The sequence below is a fragment of the Trachurus japonicus genome, chromosome 21, assembly GCF_045865225.1.
Source record: "Trachurus japonicus isolate A0001 chromosome 21, Traja_1.0".
NCBI lineage: Eukaryota > Metazoa > Chordata > Actinopteri > Carangiformes > Carangidae > Trachurus > Trachurus japonicus.
This window is the reverse complement of record NC_140927.1, coordinates 17,860,641-17,881,160: the sequence shown is the minus strand read 5'-3', so window position 1 is coordinate 17,881,160 and position 20,520 is coordinate 17,860,641. Positions and strand designations below refer to the sequence as shown.

Here is a 20,520-nt window from a genome sequence, read left to right as displayed (position 1 = left end):
CTCTCTCGCTCTCTCCCTCTCTCTCCCTCTCTCTCTCCCTCACACACAGCCTATACGCAGAGGCATCCATCGTTGCATCATTTCCAATGTCAAAGAAGCACCATGTTTTTTCTTCTTCTGATTTTATGGTCACTAATACGCCCTGCCTTACCCATCATCAAGGAATGGGGCATATTTTTATACTTCCCCTCCGCCAGTGTGTGCAATTTATTTCGAAAATTCGTCTCAGTGTGTACCAATCAATTAAGGCAGCCAGTGATTAGGCCTCTGTCTGCAGGAAAATGAAGCTTATTCTCTTGCCCCACCAGCAGATAGGAAGGTATAATCATGTGGCCAAGTCTTTAAAAAAAAAAGAAAAAGAAAATGATGTGACATGTGGAAGATGCAATAAGCTCCATAGACTCACTTCCCTCATAGCAATAAAACATCAATAACCTCCAGAGCCTTTTATTCCGCTGAAATGCACTTTGCATTGGAAGCACAAGCCGTCTGATGAGTTTTAGATATCATGGTGTCTAATTATCGATTGGCTCCCCCCTGTTTGGACTGTACAGTAGAGCTGCGAGTCAATACGCCTCCTTTGCTATATACTGTTACCTGACAGTTTCACTGAATGAGGAATTAAAGTGATCAGAAAGCAGTGGATGGTCACGTGCTTCCTGCTGCAGGGCATTTTACAAAAAAAAATAAAAATAAACAAAAGGCAATAAAAAAAGACAAGTTTGAGCACTTTATTTACAAAATGTTAAACACAATAAAATATAACATTTCAATATCATTAGGGTTTCATAAATTTATGGATATCCAACTGAATGGAATAACAATGGAAGACAAATAAAAAATAGCAATGGACTACACAAAATGACATGCTGGTGTGTATAATATTTGATACGTCGATAGTCTACGTTTTGCTTAAGGTTTGACACAAGATTAACCATGGACATATAGTGGTGTTTATACACTATAAATGCCCCATTTATCCCAGCTTTACAATTAGAAATGCTCTTTTCAACAATACACTGCGAGTCATAGCATTTTCTGAAACCCTGTTTTACCAACACTTCCAAGTGCACTGATCTGTCCAATCTTACAAATTAGTCCCACACGTATAAATACTCGCATTGAAACGATAAATAATGTGCAATACAAAAGTATAATTAAATAATAAATAGGCTATATGCTAGTACAAACGATTATGCAGCATAATAATAAGAATAAATAAATACGATGCCCGTGAGGAAAATGAGAGATCCTGACAAACAGACGAAATATTCCCCTAAAAAAGTCTTTCTCTCTAAAGATGAGCTTCTACTTTTCGTGATCTACAAGACTTACCTTCAAGTAACGGCATGAAATATTCAGTCAAAAACATTGCGCATTGCACTTGAGAAATAAAAAAAAAATAAAAAACAAGAAACAAAAACAAACAAAACAAAAAAGCAACAACTGACTAACAGGCTAGTCTGCCTCTGCGCATCCCCAAACATTCAAGAGAAATGGACAAAGCTGTATTATTTAGAAAAATTATTACACAATAGCATTAATAGTAATATCAATAATACTGTAATAATACACACGACTCGCTTGGAGTGTAGTTATTAGACTAGTGAGGTAATAAAAAGAGCGCAACGTAATTTTGGCACACACACACACACACACACACACACACACACACACACACACACATACAAACAAACACACATTCATAACCTGCGCACACGCGCGCGCGCGCGCGCGCACACCCACATACACAACACACACGCACAGAAACCACATATTACAAATGCGTGAGTTTAGGCGCTTCCTGAATCCTTCCCTGAGACGCTTGGTGAGAGGTGAGGTCTGTGTATGTGGGATGGGGATCACAGGGTCCATGGTGGTGGTTTCCTGGGATCTGAGCGGCACAGCTGTAGTCCACACTGGTGGATGAGGGGTGGGGAAGATGGCCGAGGTTGAACATGGGGCCCGAGGCTGGCATGGAATCAACAAAATTCCCACCCACGTAAACGGGGCTGCCTTGCAAATTGGCGTTGGCAAAGCTGCCGTTGCTCTGCATGCCGTGGTGTTCGTACTCGGAGCCCGGGTACCTCTTCTGTTGCGGGATGCAGCCGCCCAAGGGCGCCGTGTACGCCGCCAAACCGTACATGTTTTGCTGTGGTTTGGCGAAGGACGGGGGCGAGGGCGCGTCATAGCTGAGGCTGTTCACGTTTTGGAGCTGGCCAGAGTATCCAATGTGATTTGGGCCACTCAGCGGCGGGCTTCTATCCGGGGAGTGTCCCAGGGGAGAGTGTGCGAGCCCTTTAGCCTTCTGGTCCTTTTTGTATTTCATCCTCCTGTTTTGAAACCAGATCTTTATTTGGCGCTCGGTGAGATTCAACAGATTCGCCATCTCCACTCTCCGGGGGCGGCAGAGATAGCGGTTAAAGTGAAACTCCTTCTCCAGCTCCACAAGTTGCGCGCTGGTGTAAGCAGTTCTGACCCGTTTGGAGGCCGGTCCCGGTGGGCTCTTCTCATCACTCACCTCGCCACCTGCAAAAAGAAAAAGAAAAGAAAGAAAGAAAAACAGCACATGTGCGTCTTAGCCTCTGCTCAGCCATATTAATAATCATCATCAGCATCATCATAATAGGTCATAAGCTGGAAGCACAATAAGGCCATGTCACCTGTTCACTCCTCCCACTCCCCCACTCCACCCCGCACCTCCCATACACACACACTTCTCCATCATGGTGTCGTCTATCCATACCTGAGGTGGTGCAGTTGTTGCCCTTCTGCTTGGCGTTCTGCCGGGTCTCCTTCATCCAGGGGAAGATCTGCTTGGTGAGGACCGGCGTGGAGGAGCTGGAGGCGCTGCCGCCGGACGGGGACTTCTTTTTCTGGGATGCAGGAGTGTTGTTGGAGCTGGGGGAGGATGCGGACAGCGGAGGCGCCTGCTGCTGCTCCGCAACACTTGTAGCTTGGCTGCTGCTGCTGCTGCTACCGTTGCTGCTCTGACTGCCACTTTGCCTCATGCAGTCTCCGTTCAGGTCACTGTCTTTGAGGGCCGGTGGCCGGACAGCAGAGGTCTGGATGGGACACACTGAGCCCTGGTAGTCATTCTCGATGTTGGGCGTTGGGTAGGACTGATGAGCGGGGCCATAGTTGTAGGAGTCGGGTTTGGGGTAGCTGTAGCTTCCAAAAAGTCCAGAGTTATCGTAGTATGTTGCTTTCTGCATTTTGTGGATTCAAAGCCAATAAGCCAGAGCTGCTCTATCCAATGGCATGGGTGGTGTTTATTCACGTGATTGATGTTTCCCACCGTCGCTCCAGTCTGTGACCTATAAAGACAAAATACATCAGACTCATGTGGACACTCATGGACACGGCCTTAACTCATTATACATGCACACACTTTCTATTCCCCCCCAGTCACTGTTAGATATCTGAGCTTCATGTCTTCTATATAAACTACAGCAGCTATTAAAGTGTGAATCACCAGCTGTCTGTGAGAGAGTGATACATCACCACAGCGACAGAGCCGAGCCCGCGTGCGTCTCACTCATTTCTGGCACAAAACAGTTAAAGTTTAACTTGCACCAAGAAAAAACCCAGAGTGACCCTCTGGGAGGCTTTAGGAGTCCCTCAGAAATAAGCTGAATCAGCGTTTGACACTCACACACACACTCACACACAATACCCTTTTCACTAATCACAAGGTCTGACAAAGCCCGTCATGCATTGTTCCCTGTAGCAGTAATATATAGCCCACCAAGGCCGCGCGCATGCACACGCTGTTGGATCACATGATTACGCATCCGAGAGGCTAAATACTGGAGCTCTCCACTGTTTGTTATTTATGTTATGTTAGCATCAGAGGGATGTAGGTGATAGCTCTCTCTCTCTCTGTGTGTGTGTGTGTGTGTGTGTGTGTGTGTGTGTGTGTGTGTGTGTGTGTGTGTGTGTGTGTGCGTGAGAGAGAGAGAGAGAGAGAGAGACAGAGAGACAGAGAGAGACAGAGAGAGATTGGGTGGGTGGGGGTGGGAGGTAAATATGATATTTCATTAGCCTCGACCCATATATTTTGTCTGGTTGCTCACTTTCCCTTCTCTGTCCCACTCATTCATTCATTCATTCATTCATTCATTCATTCATTCATTCATATCTCAACTTTAATTCACTGATTCAGGATCAGTGGAGGATTAAAAAAAGCCATATATCGCAGTGTTTCTTACATAGCAGCTGACAGTCAGTAATTTAACTACGTAGCCAAACTAAAATATGGCAAAAGCCATATACTGCTTGTATCACCACTACTACTAATACAACAACTACTACTACTACTACTGTATGTTGGTGGCTTGAGGAGGTGCAGCCTGCGCCGTGCATAACAATTGCACCTGTCAGTGTGGACCGCGGCAAAATTTATGACCGCAAATGTTATGGTTGTAAACGGCCTCAGAGAGGAATGAAAAGCAAAACACTCCTCAAGACTCTGAGCCCTCAGAAGTGTAAAACTAAGCGTAGGAGGAAGGCAAGGGAAAGAATTTCATACTCGGCGGCTTCTCCCAGCAATACACAGGGAGCCGGTTTATAAATGATGCCTCCATTCAGGCTGTGAGCGTGAAGTCCTGCAGCCAAACGCCGAGGTAAAAACACTGAGCTGCTTTAAAGAGGGGAAGATTGGCGAAGGCGCATCTGTGCGTAAAATGTGGAAATCTTGGGATAAGGCGGTGAAATTCTTCCACATTTTACTTTTTGTATTTTGCATGTACATTTTTCTTTTTCTTCTTTTTAAGGAATTATTTGACTTTTCTTTCTTTTCATCAATGGAAAAAAAAGCAACATTTACTTCCTAGGTTTCACTTTATGCGGGTGAGTGTGTTCCAAACGAAAAAAAAAAGGGAGGCACGTATTTAAATGGCACTGTGGTCTGCGTAAATAATTACACGTCCAGGTTAAGTTAAAGTCATCCCTCATGTCTGTTTACGTGATTTAAGCCTCACTGTGAAACTCTGAGAGCGCTAATATGCAGCCTAATAACTAATCACCCTTTCACCTGGTTAGCAGTTGGCTGTGTTGTCTGTTGCCTTCATTAAAGGAGTGTTACTCACCGAAATCTGTGCAGATCTCTTTTATTTCCCTCACGCATTCATCACTGCTCTCACCTCGACCTGAAAGGGAAATAAGATTAAATAAAAATGTCTTCTCATTACTGTTTTTTTTTTCTTTTATCTCTTTTTAAAAATGTCAACAGTGTATGGGCCTTAAATGAGATGTTGTTACATACCCCCCAAAATAAAGATGAATATCAGACCCAATTATATCCACACTAATACATATATGCAATAACAATAAAATAAATAAAAAAATAATAATAATAATAACAGGAATTTACTTATAACAGCTCAAGTAAAAAGTAAGTTTGGTCTGTTTCTTTTAGCCAAAGTGAAAAACTGAGAACAAAAATATGAATGTAGCTATATATTTTTTTTTCCAACTCACTGCTGTCAGTTGCCAGTGAGTGAAAAGTCTTACATGTGCACTTTTTTATACAAAGAGCCAGGCCAAACATTTAGCAGTCATAAGCTTTTTTAGCTGACCCTCGGGTCATTCAGCATTAAGACTAAGTTTAATGAACAACGAGCAGTTTGGCTTCAAGTGAAGAGCCAAGTCTCGACTAAATTCAAAAGCAGCTCTCCACATCAGAGGAGAGGATAGAGAGGAAGCTCTGCCGACGAAATGAAACATCGGAAAATTAATTTTCTGTTGATTGTTTTTTATTTATTTATTTTATTTATTTGTTTGTTTTGTTTTTCCCTGTGAGCGTGAGAACCAGCGCTGCCGTGTCCCGCCTGCATCTGGAGATAATTGCTTTGAAAAATATAATGATGATGATGATGATGGAGAGTTGAAGTGAAAAACCTTTTGGATGAGGATTATTTTGTTAAATCTGCGCCTCCAGTGCTGTTTTTCTTTTTGTGGTGGTGGTGGTGGTGGGGTGGGGGACACACTGGGGCTGCTAGTAGCAGACATGGTCCTCTTTTCAAACAGCAGTGTTTTTCGCCTACGCGTTGTTACGGTAAGTTTACTGCACACAATGGGCCGGAGTCAGTGTGGAGTGTTATTATCTCTACTTATCCATTCAAAGTTCACTAATATTTCAAGTTAAACAGCCCTGAGGAGGCGGGCTGCTATTGCTGCAGAAATATTAGTTACATCCAGGAAATAATAGCAGCTAATGGCTCGATGTCGCTTTGGTATAATGCACGGATGGATTTCTTATTCTTGGAGAAGTTATGGGATGCATGCTGGTAAAATGCGTAAATCCATTCTGCACCAAAAAATACTCAAGTCACTGATTCTACATAAAAAAGAATGAATGAATTGAATCTTAAAGCATCGCCAAACTATAAAAAATCTATTTACCAAATAGGAATACTTGACTTATAAATAAGCTTTTATTGTCTTAGCGACTCAGGCCTGCTGTTTCCTACTATATAAACAACACAGAGAGATTAAACATCACAATAAACCAAACACAAGTTCAACACATGACGTCTCCCAAATAGCAGGAAAATAGAAAGTATTTGCCTTTGTCCTCGCTGGCTCTGCAGCCCGGTATAATCCCTTAAAACCTCCAATATGAATTCATGTTTAATATAACGTTGCAGGTTAACAAAGCCGTACAGTTGAAGCCACATAAATCACCAGCAAACGCCACTGTGACGATAAGACAACAAATTAATGTGATTTACGATCCAAGAGTGAAAAAGAAAAAAAAAAGTTCCTCAGCTACTTCTTCTTCTTCTTCCTCCTCCTCCTCCAAAGAAGCAGCTGAGCTTCTCTCTCAGCGAAACGTGAAATCAGCTGAAAAGCAGCAGCTCGCGCTCAATGTGTCGATAATATTTGAGAAATAAATACACATCTGAATCTGCTTTTTTTTTTTTGAAGAGGCATCGCGCTGGACTCCATATCTCCGCCACGGTTGCCGGTGAGAGCGACATTAACGAGCATCACCTCCTTGAACGGAATAAATCATATCTATATTTCCTTGCATTATATTAACCCGTGGTTAAAGGTTGCTTTCTGCCTCGCAGTCGCTGCTTACCTGCGAATCAATTCATCATAAAGCAGCCTTCCCCTCTCTCTCAGTCTCAGCTCCTTTCCAACGCAGTCTCTAGAATAAATCCTTCACCCCCTTTGTCTGTAGACAATGCTGTCCTAAACCTGATCTTGCTGTTTTTCAGACATTTCCATACACCAGTGGAGACAGTATTCCCGAAAGAATGGAAGGACTCGCATTCAGCTACCAATAAAAAGCGAACAAGGTATCCTTATTCCAGAAAAAAAAAATCCCTGGCAATCAATCACACATTGAAATATACAGGAATTCAGAAACGGATAGGCCTGTGCGCACTTGGAGCTATAACATTAGGATTTTTTTGGGGGAGTAGGTGGAGGGGGGGTCGTTTCGGACGCTTTATGGTGACAAATAAAGGCGCTGCTTGAAGATACAAGCATATTTGTTCACGTGATTGTTCTCTTCTTCAACCGAGTCTTACCTCACCAATCCATTTTGATAAAGGGTGGCGTTTATTTCCTCCTCAACTGTGTGAAAATGTCCCTCTGCATATTCCCCATGTTTTCCCACCTCCTCTTTTATACACTCTCATCCCTGTGCTTACAAAACACAGACAGTAGATTTGCTCTGGTTTGGCCACTAATAATAATAACAACAATAGAGATTGGCTTATTGTGTATTGTTGCAGTGCAGTTGCAGCATGTTAGTGCAGTGTGTTTGCGTAAAAATTCAATGATCTGTGTATTTTAGGTGCTGCTGCAGCTTTGACATTTGCATCCTTTTTTGGAAAAATTTGACTTAATTTCTACACAAATATAGAAACTATAGGGAATTTCACAATGATATAAAATAAAACGGCCCTATAACACAACACATGCACGTATTTCTAGGTCTGATATTGTTTAATAATACCAGACTACTTTCTGTTTAGGCGCCCAATTACTGCAAAGAGGTGGGATGTGCATTTTCAAAATGATTTATGAAATAAACTGCACGTGGGTTTCTTGTTTTTTTCTTCCTCTTCATCGTCCAGCTGGGGCTGGATTGTATTCAAATAAACCACATTATGATCTTTTGTTTGTTGTGTCTGACTTCACACTCTGGTGAAACACAAAGAGTGAGAGCCAATTCTTCCCCTGCATCGTTTCTAACCTCAGTTCATAGAATAAAATAAAAATAAATAATAATAAAAAAGCACAGATTTATAGATAAATACTCTGATAGAAGCGGGTGAGGAGAGGCGAGGGGGATTTGGAGCCGCAGAGAGCGTCGGATGCTTCAGCGGTGAATGGGAGCAGGAAAAGAAGAAGAGGGAATGCAGGACTGGTAGCGTCGCAGCATATGTTCAGAGGGTAATAAAAGTGAAAGATTTACAGTTTTCGCCCGGCCCCCCAACAGCCTCGCACCCTTTCAGGAATTACTGAGAATGATTTACAAGGAGGTAGAGCTGTCAGCCATGGCCAAACTTCCACTACCTCTAAGAAATCAAAGTGAGATCATCTTCTCTGGCGATAATAATAATAAAAAAAACAGCAGAAATGAACTGATCTCCACAGCAGGAGGGAAAAAGCAAAGAAGATAAACAACCTGTTATTTTCTCTTATTCTGAAAAGCTCGGCATTCAATCAAGATGATTTCTAAGCAGCACTGTGTAATTCCAATACTGCCTTTTACGCACAAAAATAAAATAGAAAATAAAAATTTTTAAAAGCTTGTTTTATTGTGGGCTAAACTGCTCCAAAATCTGACTTAGCCTGTGAATAAAGAATGAATGGGCCCTGATTGGCCACACTCAGCTATGTGTCCGAAAGAGCATTTATTCAGAGTGAGCATCCATAAATACACGTCACTGTCCTTTCCTCTTTACGATCTATCCCATCAGTCCCTTTCAGGATCTATGCGTAAAAACAGCAAACTCCAAAATGAAATAAAAATTCTAGCATTTCTAACATAATTTATATGGAAAGAGAGTGAAAAAAAACAATCATGCACACAGCGACTACAGCCACAATTCTGCTCAGAGCACAACATCACACATCAAAGGGAGCAATTTATCAAATATCACGACATTTGATATCGTCATTTACCAAGTCGGGCAACAGTGAAAAATGCTGAAATATTTACCTACCCAAGCATCCATCGGTTCGGGTTGTGTTGCTAAAGTGCGGGGCTTACGGTTGCGCCGGGTATCGGATATTATTTTCTTGGGGGATCTCTTCAGTTTTCAAGTCTGATAGAGTCCTTGCGATTAATGACGACGCCGTGTTTCTAGGGGGACGTGCTGCATTAATTATTTAGACAATCACGTGGTCGAGAATAGAGAGCGGAGTGGTATAGTCTCTGGATTATATCTCTGAATGCAGACAGCGCACTTTAATATATCTTAGGGGGTTGTCTGGCTCGGAGAGGCTTCTGCGAAACCAGCTGGAAATCAAATATGGCCGGATGGAGAGCAACGACGTTGTATTCCTGCACTGGGTGCAGTGTCATTGAAAATGGCACTGCCTTTGGCTCCCATTTATTGCTGTTCAGACATGTAGGTCAGTGTGGCTACACACTGCACGTTGTAGTAGGCTGCTCTGACCTGATAACTGCTGCTGGAAGCTCTGTTATCATCTATTTATTTTCAATGAATGTTAATATCAGGACTGAAAGGCTTTATATTAAATGGCTCTTTAATAATAAATGAACAGAACTTACGAGTTTCCTTTGAAGACTAGTAGGCTAATATATAGTAGGTAGGTTAGTTGCCCCCCTCCCCACCCTCCACCCCCATCACCACCACCACACACACACCTCATCGCACCCTACCCACTCCCCCAACCCCCCCCCCTCTCCCTCCCCTCCCTCCCTCTCTTCAGCATCTATGTGCAGATCATTTATGGCAGGATGGTGGATTGGTAGCATCACTCTGTCTCAGCTTCGCTCTGAAGCCATAAGCAATGAATTTATATATACATATACAACTCTCTTTCCCTCTCTGTCTTTCTCTCTCAACATATATATACAAATATACAAACACAATATCAGCATATAAGCGCCCGGCCACGTCCATATGGGCCCGCGTGGCGTGTGGTCAATGGGGATGATCACACAGACAGTGGTCACTGGGGATGGAAACACCGCTGAGTGTGTGTGACTGCTGACTGTCCCCTCACATGTCTGTTTATGGCCACTTGTGTTTGGATTAGAGCTGATCCTGCAGTGTGGAGGGTGGAAGGTCAGTGTTGCAGTGGGTCATCTCCAATAAAGGCATAACTCGTGAAACACAAGGGGGGTGTATGGTGGTGGGGGGGTCACATTAGCGATTATATGGTTAGTATTTATGTACTATGTGTGCTTATTTGTTTAAACGGCTCAGGGAAATGCGGTTTTGGTGCAGGAGAAGCAGCTCTGAACAAGTTTTACGAGGCCACTGAACATCAGGGTTCCTGTTTTACAACAAACAAAAGTCATGTGGAGATTCATTTACTGTAAAGAGTGAAGCCAAAGTTTTGCTGAAATCTAAAGGTTCTTTTCATGAGACGGAATCACCTTCAGAAGAAGAAAAAAAAACACCACATCCACTAACTAACAGGCTCAGAGCATTTTACATGAAGCGGGGATGGGGGTTTTTTGCGCAGTGCACGCGCCGCTTTAGATAAAGAAGAGCTAACGAGCGCAAATGAAGACACGGCGGAGTAAAAATTGATTTCTTCATCACATTTTTACACATAAACTACAGATCCATTCATGTCTAAGATAAAATTAGATATTTATGTTTCTAACTTGCAGACTGGAGGAGAGAGTGCACGCGCACATTTGGTGCGTTTGTGTATGTTTTGGAGAAGACAGCTACAAGTCCATATGGCTCCACATTCCTGTCACCACAACTGTTTTCTCAACAAAACTGACCCTTTGATAAAAGGCGCAAACGCGAATGAACCAAACATCACCTTTAGAATAAAATGCAAAGGAGAAATCTGAGACAACATAAGAGTCTCAGGGGGTCAGAGAATATACATTTCCTCAGATTTATTTATTTTTCTCGAGTAAGGAATTAAAAAATATATCGCGACAAAGTTGCGATCTTGCAAACATTTAAATGCAATAAACAGTAGAAATCTTTATTTTTTTCCAATATACTTCTCACATCTCAATGCACAATACAAGGTAGAAAGCATGTACAAAAATAAAACAAAAAGACTGCATATTGACATGAGGAGACACACGCACAGATCAGAACCTCCTGGGGGCTGCGCCTGATATAAATACTGTTAAAAAACGTGGAGGGGGGTTTAAAATAAAAGAGAGAAGGAGGAAAGAAAGGAAAGAAAAGGTGGAATTCACGCACTGACTCTTACTTTGAATTCTTTGAGCTTTGTGGAGAAGCCTCCAAACACAAGGCGGAGGAGCGCAGAGCAGCCTGGGAGAGAAAATGCAGCCTGTCCGGCGGGTCAGGGGGGTCTGGGGTCAGTCCTCGCGGCTGAAACGTGTCCCCTGGATGAACCTGCCGCTGCTGCTTTGTCGACCTTCGGCTGAAATACCTTTTCAACTCCCTCATGGAGAAGACTTCACAGAAGAAGACTGGCCGGAGCTTCTGGGCTTCTTTTTTTTTCTTCTTCTTTTTTTTTGCTTTTGTTTTAGTGTGTGTGTCCGAAGACAATGACGGTATAAAACTAAACAAAAAAAAATCTCTGTCTTAAAACGTGAGGTGAAAGCCCCCCCTCGGTCAGCCTGCTGCAAATGAAAAACTATAAGATTCCCACATCAACTAAGACTAAAAAACTTTGCATAAAGCCATGCTAATAATGCACAAATAGTTCCAACATATTTTAGAATAATTCAACTTCAACGAATACTTTTAATTAATTAAAAATCGGTTGTGTGCTATAGGAACATGTACAAGGGCTCGCTTCTCTTTCTTTTGAAACAAATAAATAAAGACGTACAAATCATATCAAGATAATAAAAAAAAGAACAAATATAAATCCTAAATATCCTGGATTTTTGATTCTTTCCGATGAGAAACATCCAATATCGAATTCGATGCCATGCAAGGGAAAAACAAATGATCTTTTCATGAAGGACTTTTCAAATGGCGTGAGAGAGCCTCTGAAAATGTACACTGTTTACAAAGATGTCAGGAGAGATTTATAAGGGCACTCAGAATAGTACGCACACAGGAATGTCTTGCTTTTTGGAGGGGGAATAATATTTAGGGCTAAGAACATTTTCAAAGCTTTATTGTACAAAATAAGTTAAAAACATACAAGTCACAAAGAAACGTGGGACTGAAATATTCAATATTCAATGTTCAACGTTGAGCGGGCGTGTTTTCTTTTTTCTTTGTTTGTTTTTTGCAGTAAGGTTTGACTTGTGTTTTGGCGTGCCTCTATGCAAATTACGTTTGCTTCAAGTATATAGGCCTTTATATATATATTTATTTATTCATATATATTTATTGTGCGTTTTATTGTGAAGTTTTCAGACTGAAATAAACTTTTTGTGTATGTGGAATTTTGAACTTCCCTGTTCTGCGATTAAAGATGTTTCAACCAGCGTGAATCCACGTGAGACACTTTTGTTTGAAAAAGAAAAAAAGAAAATCCATGAAATCAGCCGAGGTTGTTCATTAAATGTCCCCCAGCCGAGAAAAAAAACGTCCAGAAAAAAATAAAATAAAAAAATAAAAATAATAAAAAAAAATGTTGAAAATGAAAACTTTCGATGTTTTGTGTCTCTGAGGAAATTTTAAACAGGAAGAGGCTCAACTTGCAAAAGAAAAAAAAAACCTCTGAGTAACAAAGACTGATTGATTTTGTGACTCAGTCTTGAGTCAACACTGCTAGGGTCTTTTTCTTTTCTTTTTTTGTTAAATTAAAAAAAATAATAATAATAATGAAAATAAAAAGATGGCTAAAAACGACATCAGTCCATGCAAAAGTCAGATGCAACCTTTGTCTCTTTTATGTACAGTTATTTCCTATAAAGCCTCGACCCCCTCCTCTCTGTCTTATAACGCTGTGATATCAGTCTGGTTATCCTTCTGGATGCTCTGCAGATGGCTGGAGGCTGGTGCGGATCTGCCCTTGGTGTTGGGCAGTTTGTGGTCTTTCTTCCATTTCATCCGTCTGTTCTGAAACCAGATTTTGATCTGCCTCTCGGAGAGACACAGAGTGTGAGCGATCTCGATCCGCCGCCGCCTGGTCAGATACCTGTTAAAATGAAACTCCTTCTCCAGCTCCAGGACCTGCTGCCGGGTGTAAGCTGTTCTGGACCGTTTGGGCTCAGGTCCGGTGTAATCTGGGTTCACTGTTGTGTTGGATGGTGGTGGTGGTGGTGGTGGTGGTGGTGGTTTTGGGGGGGAATAAAAACAACAACAAGAAGAAAAAGAAAGAAAAAAGTCACCAAATGTGGCCAGTGTAGCATGCAGGCAAAAACAATACAAGAGTATAGCCTCTCTCCCCCCTCTCTCCCTCCCTCTCTCTCTCTCCTCTCCCTCGCTCTCTGGACCCGGGGCGCTCAAACTTTAAGACAAGGAAATAACGAGTGATTTTAAGTGAATTTGTGCAGATTTGCGGCAGATTTAAGCGCCATTACGAAGCGGTCAATATGTGTTTCAGGAGCTTTCAGGCGCTCACCTAGCGGCCTATTTCCTGAGCTATAAAAATTTATGACTTGTGTAATTGGCGAGGCCTTTCAAAGACTCCCATAAATATTACACTGAATGATTTTCTAAAGTGCAGGCAGGTCTCAGCTGATCCAGAAGAGGAAGAAGAAGGAAATCTTACCAGTAGTAACGTGGACTTTCTTCATCCAGGGGTAAACTACTGCAGGCTGCTTGGCTTGTATCCCATTTTGGCTCTTTGTGTTTTGCTGCTGTCCACAAGTCCGAGGTCCGGGCATTTGGACCGGGGGCCCCTCGTGCTGCTCAGTCTGTGCGCTAAAGGGGCTCGAGTGGCCGGATCTCTCGTGCACATGACCCCGTGGCTGCACTGTGGAGTCCTGCACAGTGTTGCAGCTGAAGGGCTGCTCCGTGTAGTTTGGCCGTGGGTAGATCCCTGGATGCTGAAAGTCTGTGTCCTGCGATGGACTGTAGTAGCCCGTGCCCTGATCAGGTATATAGTTATTCTGGGAATATTCCTCGCACGGAGGAAATTTCGGGTCCACATACTTAGAGTTCACCATATACGAACTCATGGCCATTAATTTCTGAAGGTAGAAAATACTAATTTTTCTCGAGTTGTCTTTTTTCCTCCCTCCATAAAGCCCTCCTACTTGGTGTCAACTGAATAAAGTTAGCGAACCATGTGACCAGATCGGCCAATGGAGGTGACGCTGGTCCACACACGAGTAAACATACAACTAAGGGCAATTTTTATCTAACTTAAAGTGAAACTAAATTACACCCGGATGGAAAAAAAACCCCAAAACAAATAATATTGAGTAAAGACATCTGTGTGCACATGTAGAAAAAAAGAGAGAAAAAAGGAAAAATACAAAGAAAATGTGACATGTGATACTTTACTTCAATATTTTACTATAAATGTATGACACATGAATAAAAAATAGACATATTTGTTTATATTGCGTTGTTTTATCCACATATATATATAGAAATGTATCAGTTTCTAAAGTGTAACTTGGAGGCTTTGTGTTGAACAGAGAAACCAACAAAAGGTACAAAAAGCCCCTTGGCATAAAAGCAGCGGATAATGACATGGGGACAATTGATGGACAGTGTCTTTGTCAGGAAGGGGTCATCCAAAAGTTACACCAATCTCATCACTTCATCTGCTCCCATCCCCTTTGAAAGAAGTGTCTGAGGAGCCTATTGGCCAGGAGGAGCAGGAGCAGCAGCAGCAGCAGCCTCAGCCTCTGGGAATCAATAATGTAGAAGCACAAACGACCCACAGGAGAGAAAAAAGCTACAGCTGGACTCCACTCAGGGTTCGTTTCTTTCTCTTTTTCTTTTTTAATCCCAAATCCACCTCATTCCAGCACACTGAGCTAAACACAAACCCAGTCTCCTTCCTAATTATGTTTATTTTCATGTGCAACATTTCTGTATATCAAATTTCCTGATTTAATCCTGTGGAGTGCCAACACACCCCTCAACTCTTCCTCCTCCTCCTCCTCTTCTTCTGAACTGTCAGATGTGCTCTCATTCATAAAGCAGCAGCATTAGTTACTACTCTAACTGTCCCTGCAGACTGTGACCGCACATCTATAAACCCTGTCCTGATTAAAGTCAATAAATCGAAGTTTTTTCATCGACCATATACTCCCCTAGAATCGAATCTGTGACTGTGGTTTCATCACACAAATTCGGTTCTACAGGGTATATATAGACGACGGGAAGCGACAAGGCCCACACAGCCACTCCATGACTCTAGCCAAACTACATTAACAAAGTGCAGCCAGGGTAAACACATACAAAACAAAGCCACCACAGAATCAAGGTTACATGAGGAAATCAGAGGCTCGCATCGCAACCAGATGGTAAAAAACCCCCACTGATTGGATTAACATGAGTGCCATTTTTATTCACTGTCAACTTCTCCTTTAGCTTTTCTTTTATGTGCTTCTTGTGTTGTTTGTTTTGGATCTAAACTGGTCACAGCAGCTTCAACAGTCACGTCACTCTCTGAGAGGAGAGGTGGAGGCCTGCAGGCGAAGCATTACTGTCATTTCCAGCTGTTAAAACGACAAGATAAGACAGTGAAGGAGCGACACTCAGGTCAAACGGAGGTTTCTATACGCAGATCAGCACATAGTCCAAGTTCACACCAAGAGGGAAACAAAAGTCATTTTAAGATTTTAAAATCAGTTTCCAGTTCAAAAATCCAAGCCAAGGATGAGCGTCCATGAACGCATCAGCAGATAGCAGGCTAATACAGCGGCGCTTATCACCAGCGGCCAAAAGATGAGGCCAGAGGCCACAGAGGTCAAAGCAAATCATTTAGAAACTTATCAAAAAACTTCAATTATTTCAGCTGCTGCTGACAGCTCAATGGGTGCAAAAGTTTACCAATTCCTCGTCAGCCATTAACCAAAGCACCATGTCGGCCCCTGCAACTCCTCCTGAAATACCCTCCACAAAGGCTTCATATATTCCAGCTGAACCCAAACCAGACAAAAAATATTTTTTTCAAAAGCCACAAATCAATAATTTAATGAGCTAAGTTTATCCAAATATGTTTATCAATCAAAATCACAAGAGAGTAAGATGTTGTAACAAGATTAAACCCTTACAGGCGCTTTGAGTCAGATTAAATGAATGAAATTGTAAAACCTGATTTGAATTAATTTAATTTGTGTGACACAAACATGACTAATGGAAAAGTTTGAATAAGGTTTGAATAAGTTATGTTCCCTTCTTTAATAAGAATAAAACTGAAAGAGTTTTACAAGTTGATTATTTAGTGGATGACGCGTGAAGCTGTTTTTTTGTTTTGTTTTTTTGTTACGTTGTCATACTGAACTACATGTGAAGTTGAATTGTAAGAAGTTGAAGTTGTATTTTGACGCACAGGCCTCGGGAGGATAAACCAGGAAGCAAACAGTGAAAAGTCGATTTGATACTTTTCTGTTGCATTTTTTGTTTTGTTCTTTTGTTTTGTTTTTTTGTTTTTTTAGAGCAGATCAAGAAGAGACCATCTCTGCTCTGACTGTTCACTTTTCAATTCCTACCAAAGCAGAAAAGTTATTCGTTTCAGACCAAGCTAAAGAAAAATTCGCTCTTGCACTTCACATTTCAATATTAGTTAGACAGCCTGACCTGTCTTTCACCTTGCGCTGCTGGTCCTTCAGACGGGTCAAAGCCGAGATCCGTAACAAAGGAACGATAAAGTCAGCGTTTCCTGGCAGCTCCAGTTAAATCAAAGGTCTAAAGGACTAAAGAGCTTCAGCTCGAAACCACTTTCTACTAAAAACAGCCTCTTCTGACTGTTTGGGAGCGTCACGAAGCGTGGGGCCTAGTTTATCTCATTTTCAGGGAAGATTATGGAGCTTCATTTATATGTTTTTTATTTTATTTTTTAGAGACACAATAATGAGAGGTGAGGTTAAAATTAAACTTTAAATTACTAAATAATCCATTTAAATGATTAGACTGGATCTATAACGCTGACTGGCGTAGATCGTCATTTAAGGCCTGTAATAGAAATGCATTAGGCCTGGAGTGAAGTCAGCAGCAGCCGCGTAATGTGAAAACTAAAAATTAAAATGATAATGATAATAATAAACAGAATTGTATTGTTGTAACTTCACTGTATTTGTGGGTTGTTATTTTCAATGAGATTAAAAGTGAAGCAGGAACGAATAGAAATTATAATAAATTAAAACGTAATTGAGCAAAAGATTTGAACTGGTTAAAGACGTTATAACGATAATTCACCAAAAATCATCCAACCAGCTGAGCCTGCTGACAACAGGTTGATTTGTCCGCCCACCAGCAAATAAAATGGAACAAAGTAAAAAAAAAAAAAAGATAAACCAACCACAGCAACAGTTTGAACAACAGCATCCACAGAAAGCATCGACTGAGTGTTAAAAAGGGTTCAAACCCCCAGAACCGACGCTCACACTGATCACAGGATTCACCACAGTTTCCCCACAGACAGCAGCTCAGTATAACCAGGCTCTCTCTGTGTGTGTGTGTGTGTGTTTGTCCTGAGCGCGCACTGTTGCAGCTTTTTAGAGGCAGGAAACAGCAGCACAGTCCCGTTGCAGCACTTACGTCTATGACATCACACGCCCATATCCACGAGCATAAGGATAAAAACAGAGCCTTACCACGGAGCCCGCAACACATGGCGCACCGCACAACAAACGCATCCATGCTGGAGGAGAAGCCTGGCCCGGGCTGCAGCTCCCTGCCAATTGAAGCTCTATTCCAACCCATCTGGACGCTCTTACTAATACACAATGAGAATTATATTTTGGCTTGTCAAGTCTCAGGCCATAAAACAAACTTTAATGGCGTCACGTGTTTCCTCGCAGCCATTCACAACAGCGCGCAGGCCCATAAATAACCCTCAAAGTTGCACTTACTCAATAAGGCCGATTACACTGATGTGCACTGAGGAAAAGTCGTAGAAACGAGGAAGCTGAGAGGCTGTGGCTCAGAAAGTCGTTACAGAAAAGGGAACAGAAGGGCAGGGATGGATTTTTATACTTTTTATTTTCATTTCGACATTGTATTATTTATAATATTTAACATTTACCAACACTTTTGCAGTGGTTAAAAAAAAACAAAAAAAACTGGTACTCTGTTTGATCTCTGATTATCAATAGGCTATATATTAATATAGACCAATAATCTCATTGCATATGATCTGATAATATTCTTCAAACTGAATAATCTCCATTATTGCATAGCCCAGGCCTGGTGGTGAGTTTACTGACAGTCTGACATTTCTAAAGTGTCAACAACATCACTAATATCATCACATATGCGTCATTGAATCGCTCTAATATACATTTCTCTCCCCAGTGAACCTGCCACAATAAGACTGATGTCATTCACTCTTCCGGACCAATCCCAGAGAGCAGAGCAGAGCGCGCGCTCTCGCTCCTCCTCCTCCTCCTCTCTCCTTCTTTCCTGTCCAAACAGGAGAGGAGCGTGATGATACTGAGGTCTGGGTGGCTGCCACAGCGGAGCAGGTTATGATAAATCAGAGGCTTGTCACTTTTTACATGCATGTCCTCGTAAAATAAAAAAATAATAATCTGGAGATGATTTGAAGGTAAACGCCACCGCAAGGCCTTCTGGGTGTTTAAGAAACAGCAGCACTCACGTGATGAGCTATTCCTATTTTTTCATTTGATGCATTTTTATATCTAAATGCGTAATAATTTCACCTGTTGCTCAGTTTCCTGTGACGTCAACATCTCTGACATCCTCTTCATCATAAGGAGAAGGTGTCAGACTCAAGAGTCCCTAACATCAGCTGTCACTCTGTGCAGTGCACCATCTTTAACTCAAGTGCTGCTGCCTGATGACAAAGTAACCACTGTACATTCATTCACAAACATCTGTCTGCCTCTGTGCTGCGGCGGTGTGACGCACTCTGTGGGAACTGCACGGCACCAAAGGCAGATACATAATAATAAATAATAAGCACAGCGACTGATAACAAACTGTGAAGTGCCCTGCAGCTGCACCAGAGGATCAGAGGCTGCATTTAATCCTAAAAAACCCCACTTTTCAAAAAAAAAAAGAAAAGAAAAGAAAAATTGGAACGCGTCACGTGACCCCGTGTCTCAGCCAATCACAGCGCTCGAGAAGCCGCCGCTGGAAGGCTGCTGAAGGGCAGCAGAGGGACTGAGTGTTGGGCAACAGCGCCTTCTGCTGGAGCTTCAACGCCTTATCCCACTGTTCCCACTGTAAGAAATGTCTATTATCCAAACAAGTGATTTCAGGAAATCTAATATTTCATCAAACTGTTGATACATATGATCAAAATGAAAGAAGAAAAAGCAATTTTTAAAATGCTAAATAGTTGATTTCAACATCTGCACAGTTGAATAAGTTTAACAGAGCCGGTGGGCTGATGGGACAGCAAGATTTATGTTTATTTTTGATAATTGGATAGAAATAAATATACGATTGTTGATAATAAGAAGAATCCCCGAGCCTTTAAAAAGCTGTCCTCCAAGGTTTATGAAATTCAATAAGACTTATCAGACGTGTTAGTGAATACCAATGCCTGTAGGTGCCCATCTCTGCAGTGCTGGTGTTATTCCTCATCATTACACACATAAACTTCATAATAAACCGTTTGTTCGTGCTGTGATGGTGGTGATAAGAAAAAATAACCAATGAATTAATCAGTTTATCTGAGTGGGAAACGAATAAAATGTATATACAAACATTAACATTTATTTTTAGGGGGAAAAAAACGTCTTTTAGGTTTTAAATATGTCCATGTGAAGAAACATGTTAACACAATCTCTCACAGTCACAGCCAGTAGCCCAGAGGAGGCTCATGTAGGACTAGAATAGATCTCAGAGGGGATTTGAATCAGGGTGAAAAGGGGAAACCACATCCATTCATGGAAACTGCTATCTGTTCAAAGTGCGCAGAGGCCTGCGGTCAGACGCTGTTCTACTTTATTACATTTAACACAACATGCAGAAAATGACAGAGGCTGTTGTGTGCATGTAGTCAAATGGAAGCCCGCTGTCTAATTTTCGCAGATTTCTGCCTGTGCCTTGTGTCTTTCCAGGGTCCATTTTGCCGCATTGCAGTGAGGCTGTAAATACTTTCGCAGCTGCCTGTCAGCCAACAGTGAAATACTGTCTTTGTTCAGTTGGCCCCATCTCTAGGCAGCTGAACAGCACAGCTATGAAAACTGAGCCTCTTCTGCCAGGGCTTTTGCATATGTGGAATACACCTAAAAGCAGACTTTGCTCTGTGTCTATTTACTGTGCAGCATTTTTGAGCTAATGTGCGCAAATATTCTTCAGATCA

At 41.8% G+C, this 20,520-nt stretch overlaps 2 protein-coding genes across 3 annotated transcripts; both read right to left on the bottom strand.

Annotated features, from left to right (window-relative positions):
• Positions 1 to 717: 717 nt before the first annotated feature.
• Positions 718 to 9,770, bottom strand: hoxd3a (homeobox D3a). 2 transcript variants are annotated; one of them, XM_085766016.1, is made up of 4 exons: positions 9,189 to 9,770; positions 5,091 to 5,150; positions 2,747 to 3,317; positions 718 to 2,529 (listed from the first exon to the last, which is right to left on the bottom strand). In XM_085766016.1, exons 3-4 carry the CDS (start codon positions 3,213 to 3,215, stop codon positions 1,778 to 1,780), a joined length of 1,221 nt encoding a protein of 406 aa, XP_085622142.1. In that variant the 5' UTR covers positions 3,216 to 3,317; positions 5,091 to 5,150; positions 9,189 to 9,770; the 3' UTR covers positions 718 to 1,777. The 2 variants fall into 2 exon arrangements, with proteins under 2 accessions (XP_085622142.1, XP_085622143.1); XM_085766017.1 differs by lacking the exon at positions 9,189 to 9,770 and adding an exon at positions 7,088 to 7,416.
• Positions 9,771 to 11,692: 1,922 nt separating this feature from the next.
• Positions 11,693 to 15,286, bottom strand: hoxd4a (homeobox D4a). Its single transcript, XM_085766024.1, has 2 exons — positions 13,834 to 15,286; positions 11,693 to 13,354 (listed from the first exon to the last, which is right to left on the bottom strand). The coding sequence occupies exons 1-2, from the start codon at positions 14,246 to 14,248 to the stop codon at positions 13,056 to 13,058; spliced, it is 714 nt and encodes a 237-aa protein (XP_085622150.1). The 5' UTR covers positions 14,249 to 15,286; the 3' UTR covers positions 11,693 to 13,055.
• Positions 15,287 to 20,520: the final 5,234 nt, after the last annotated feature.

Coding starts and splice junctions, on each gene's coding strand:
- hoxd4a (XM_085766024.1), bottom strand. CDS start 14,248: ATGGCCATGAGTTCGTATATGGTGAACTCTAAGTATGTGGACCCGAAA. Junction 13,355..13,833: donor GAAAGTCCACGTTACTACTG/GTAAGATTTCCT, acceptor CCAACACAACAG/TGAACCCAGATTACACCGGA.
- hoxd3a (XM_085766016.1), bottom strand. CDS start 3,215: ATGCAGAAAGCAACATACTACGATAACTCTGGACTTTTTGGAAGCTAC. Junction 2,530..2,746: donor CAACAACTGCACCACCTCAG/GTATGGATAGAC, acceptor TTCTTTTTGCAG/GTGGCGAGGTGAGTGATGAG.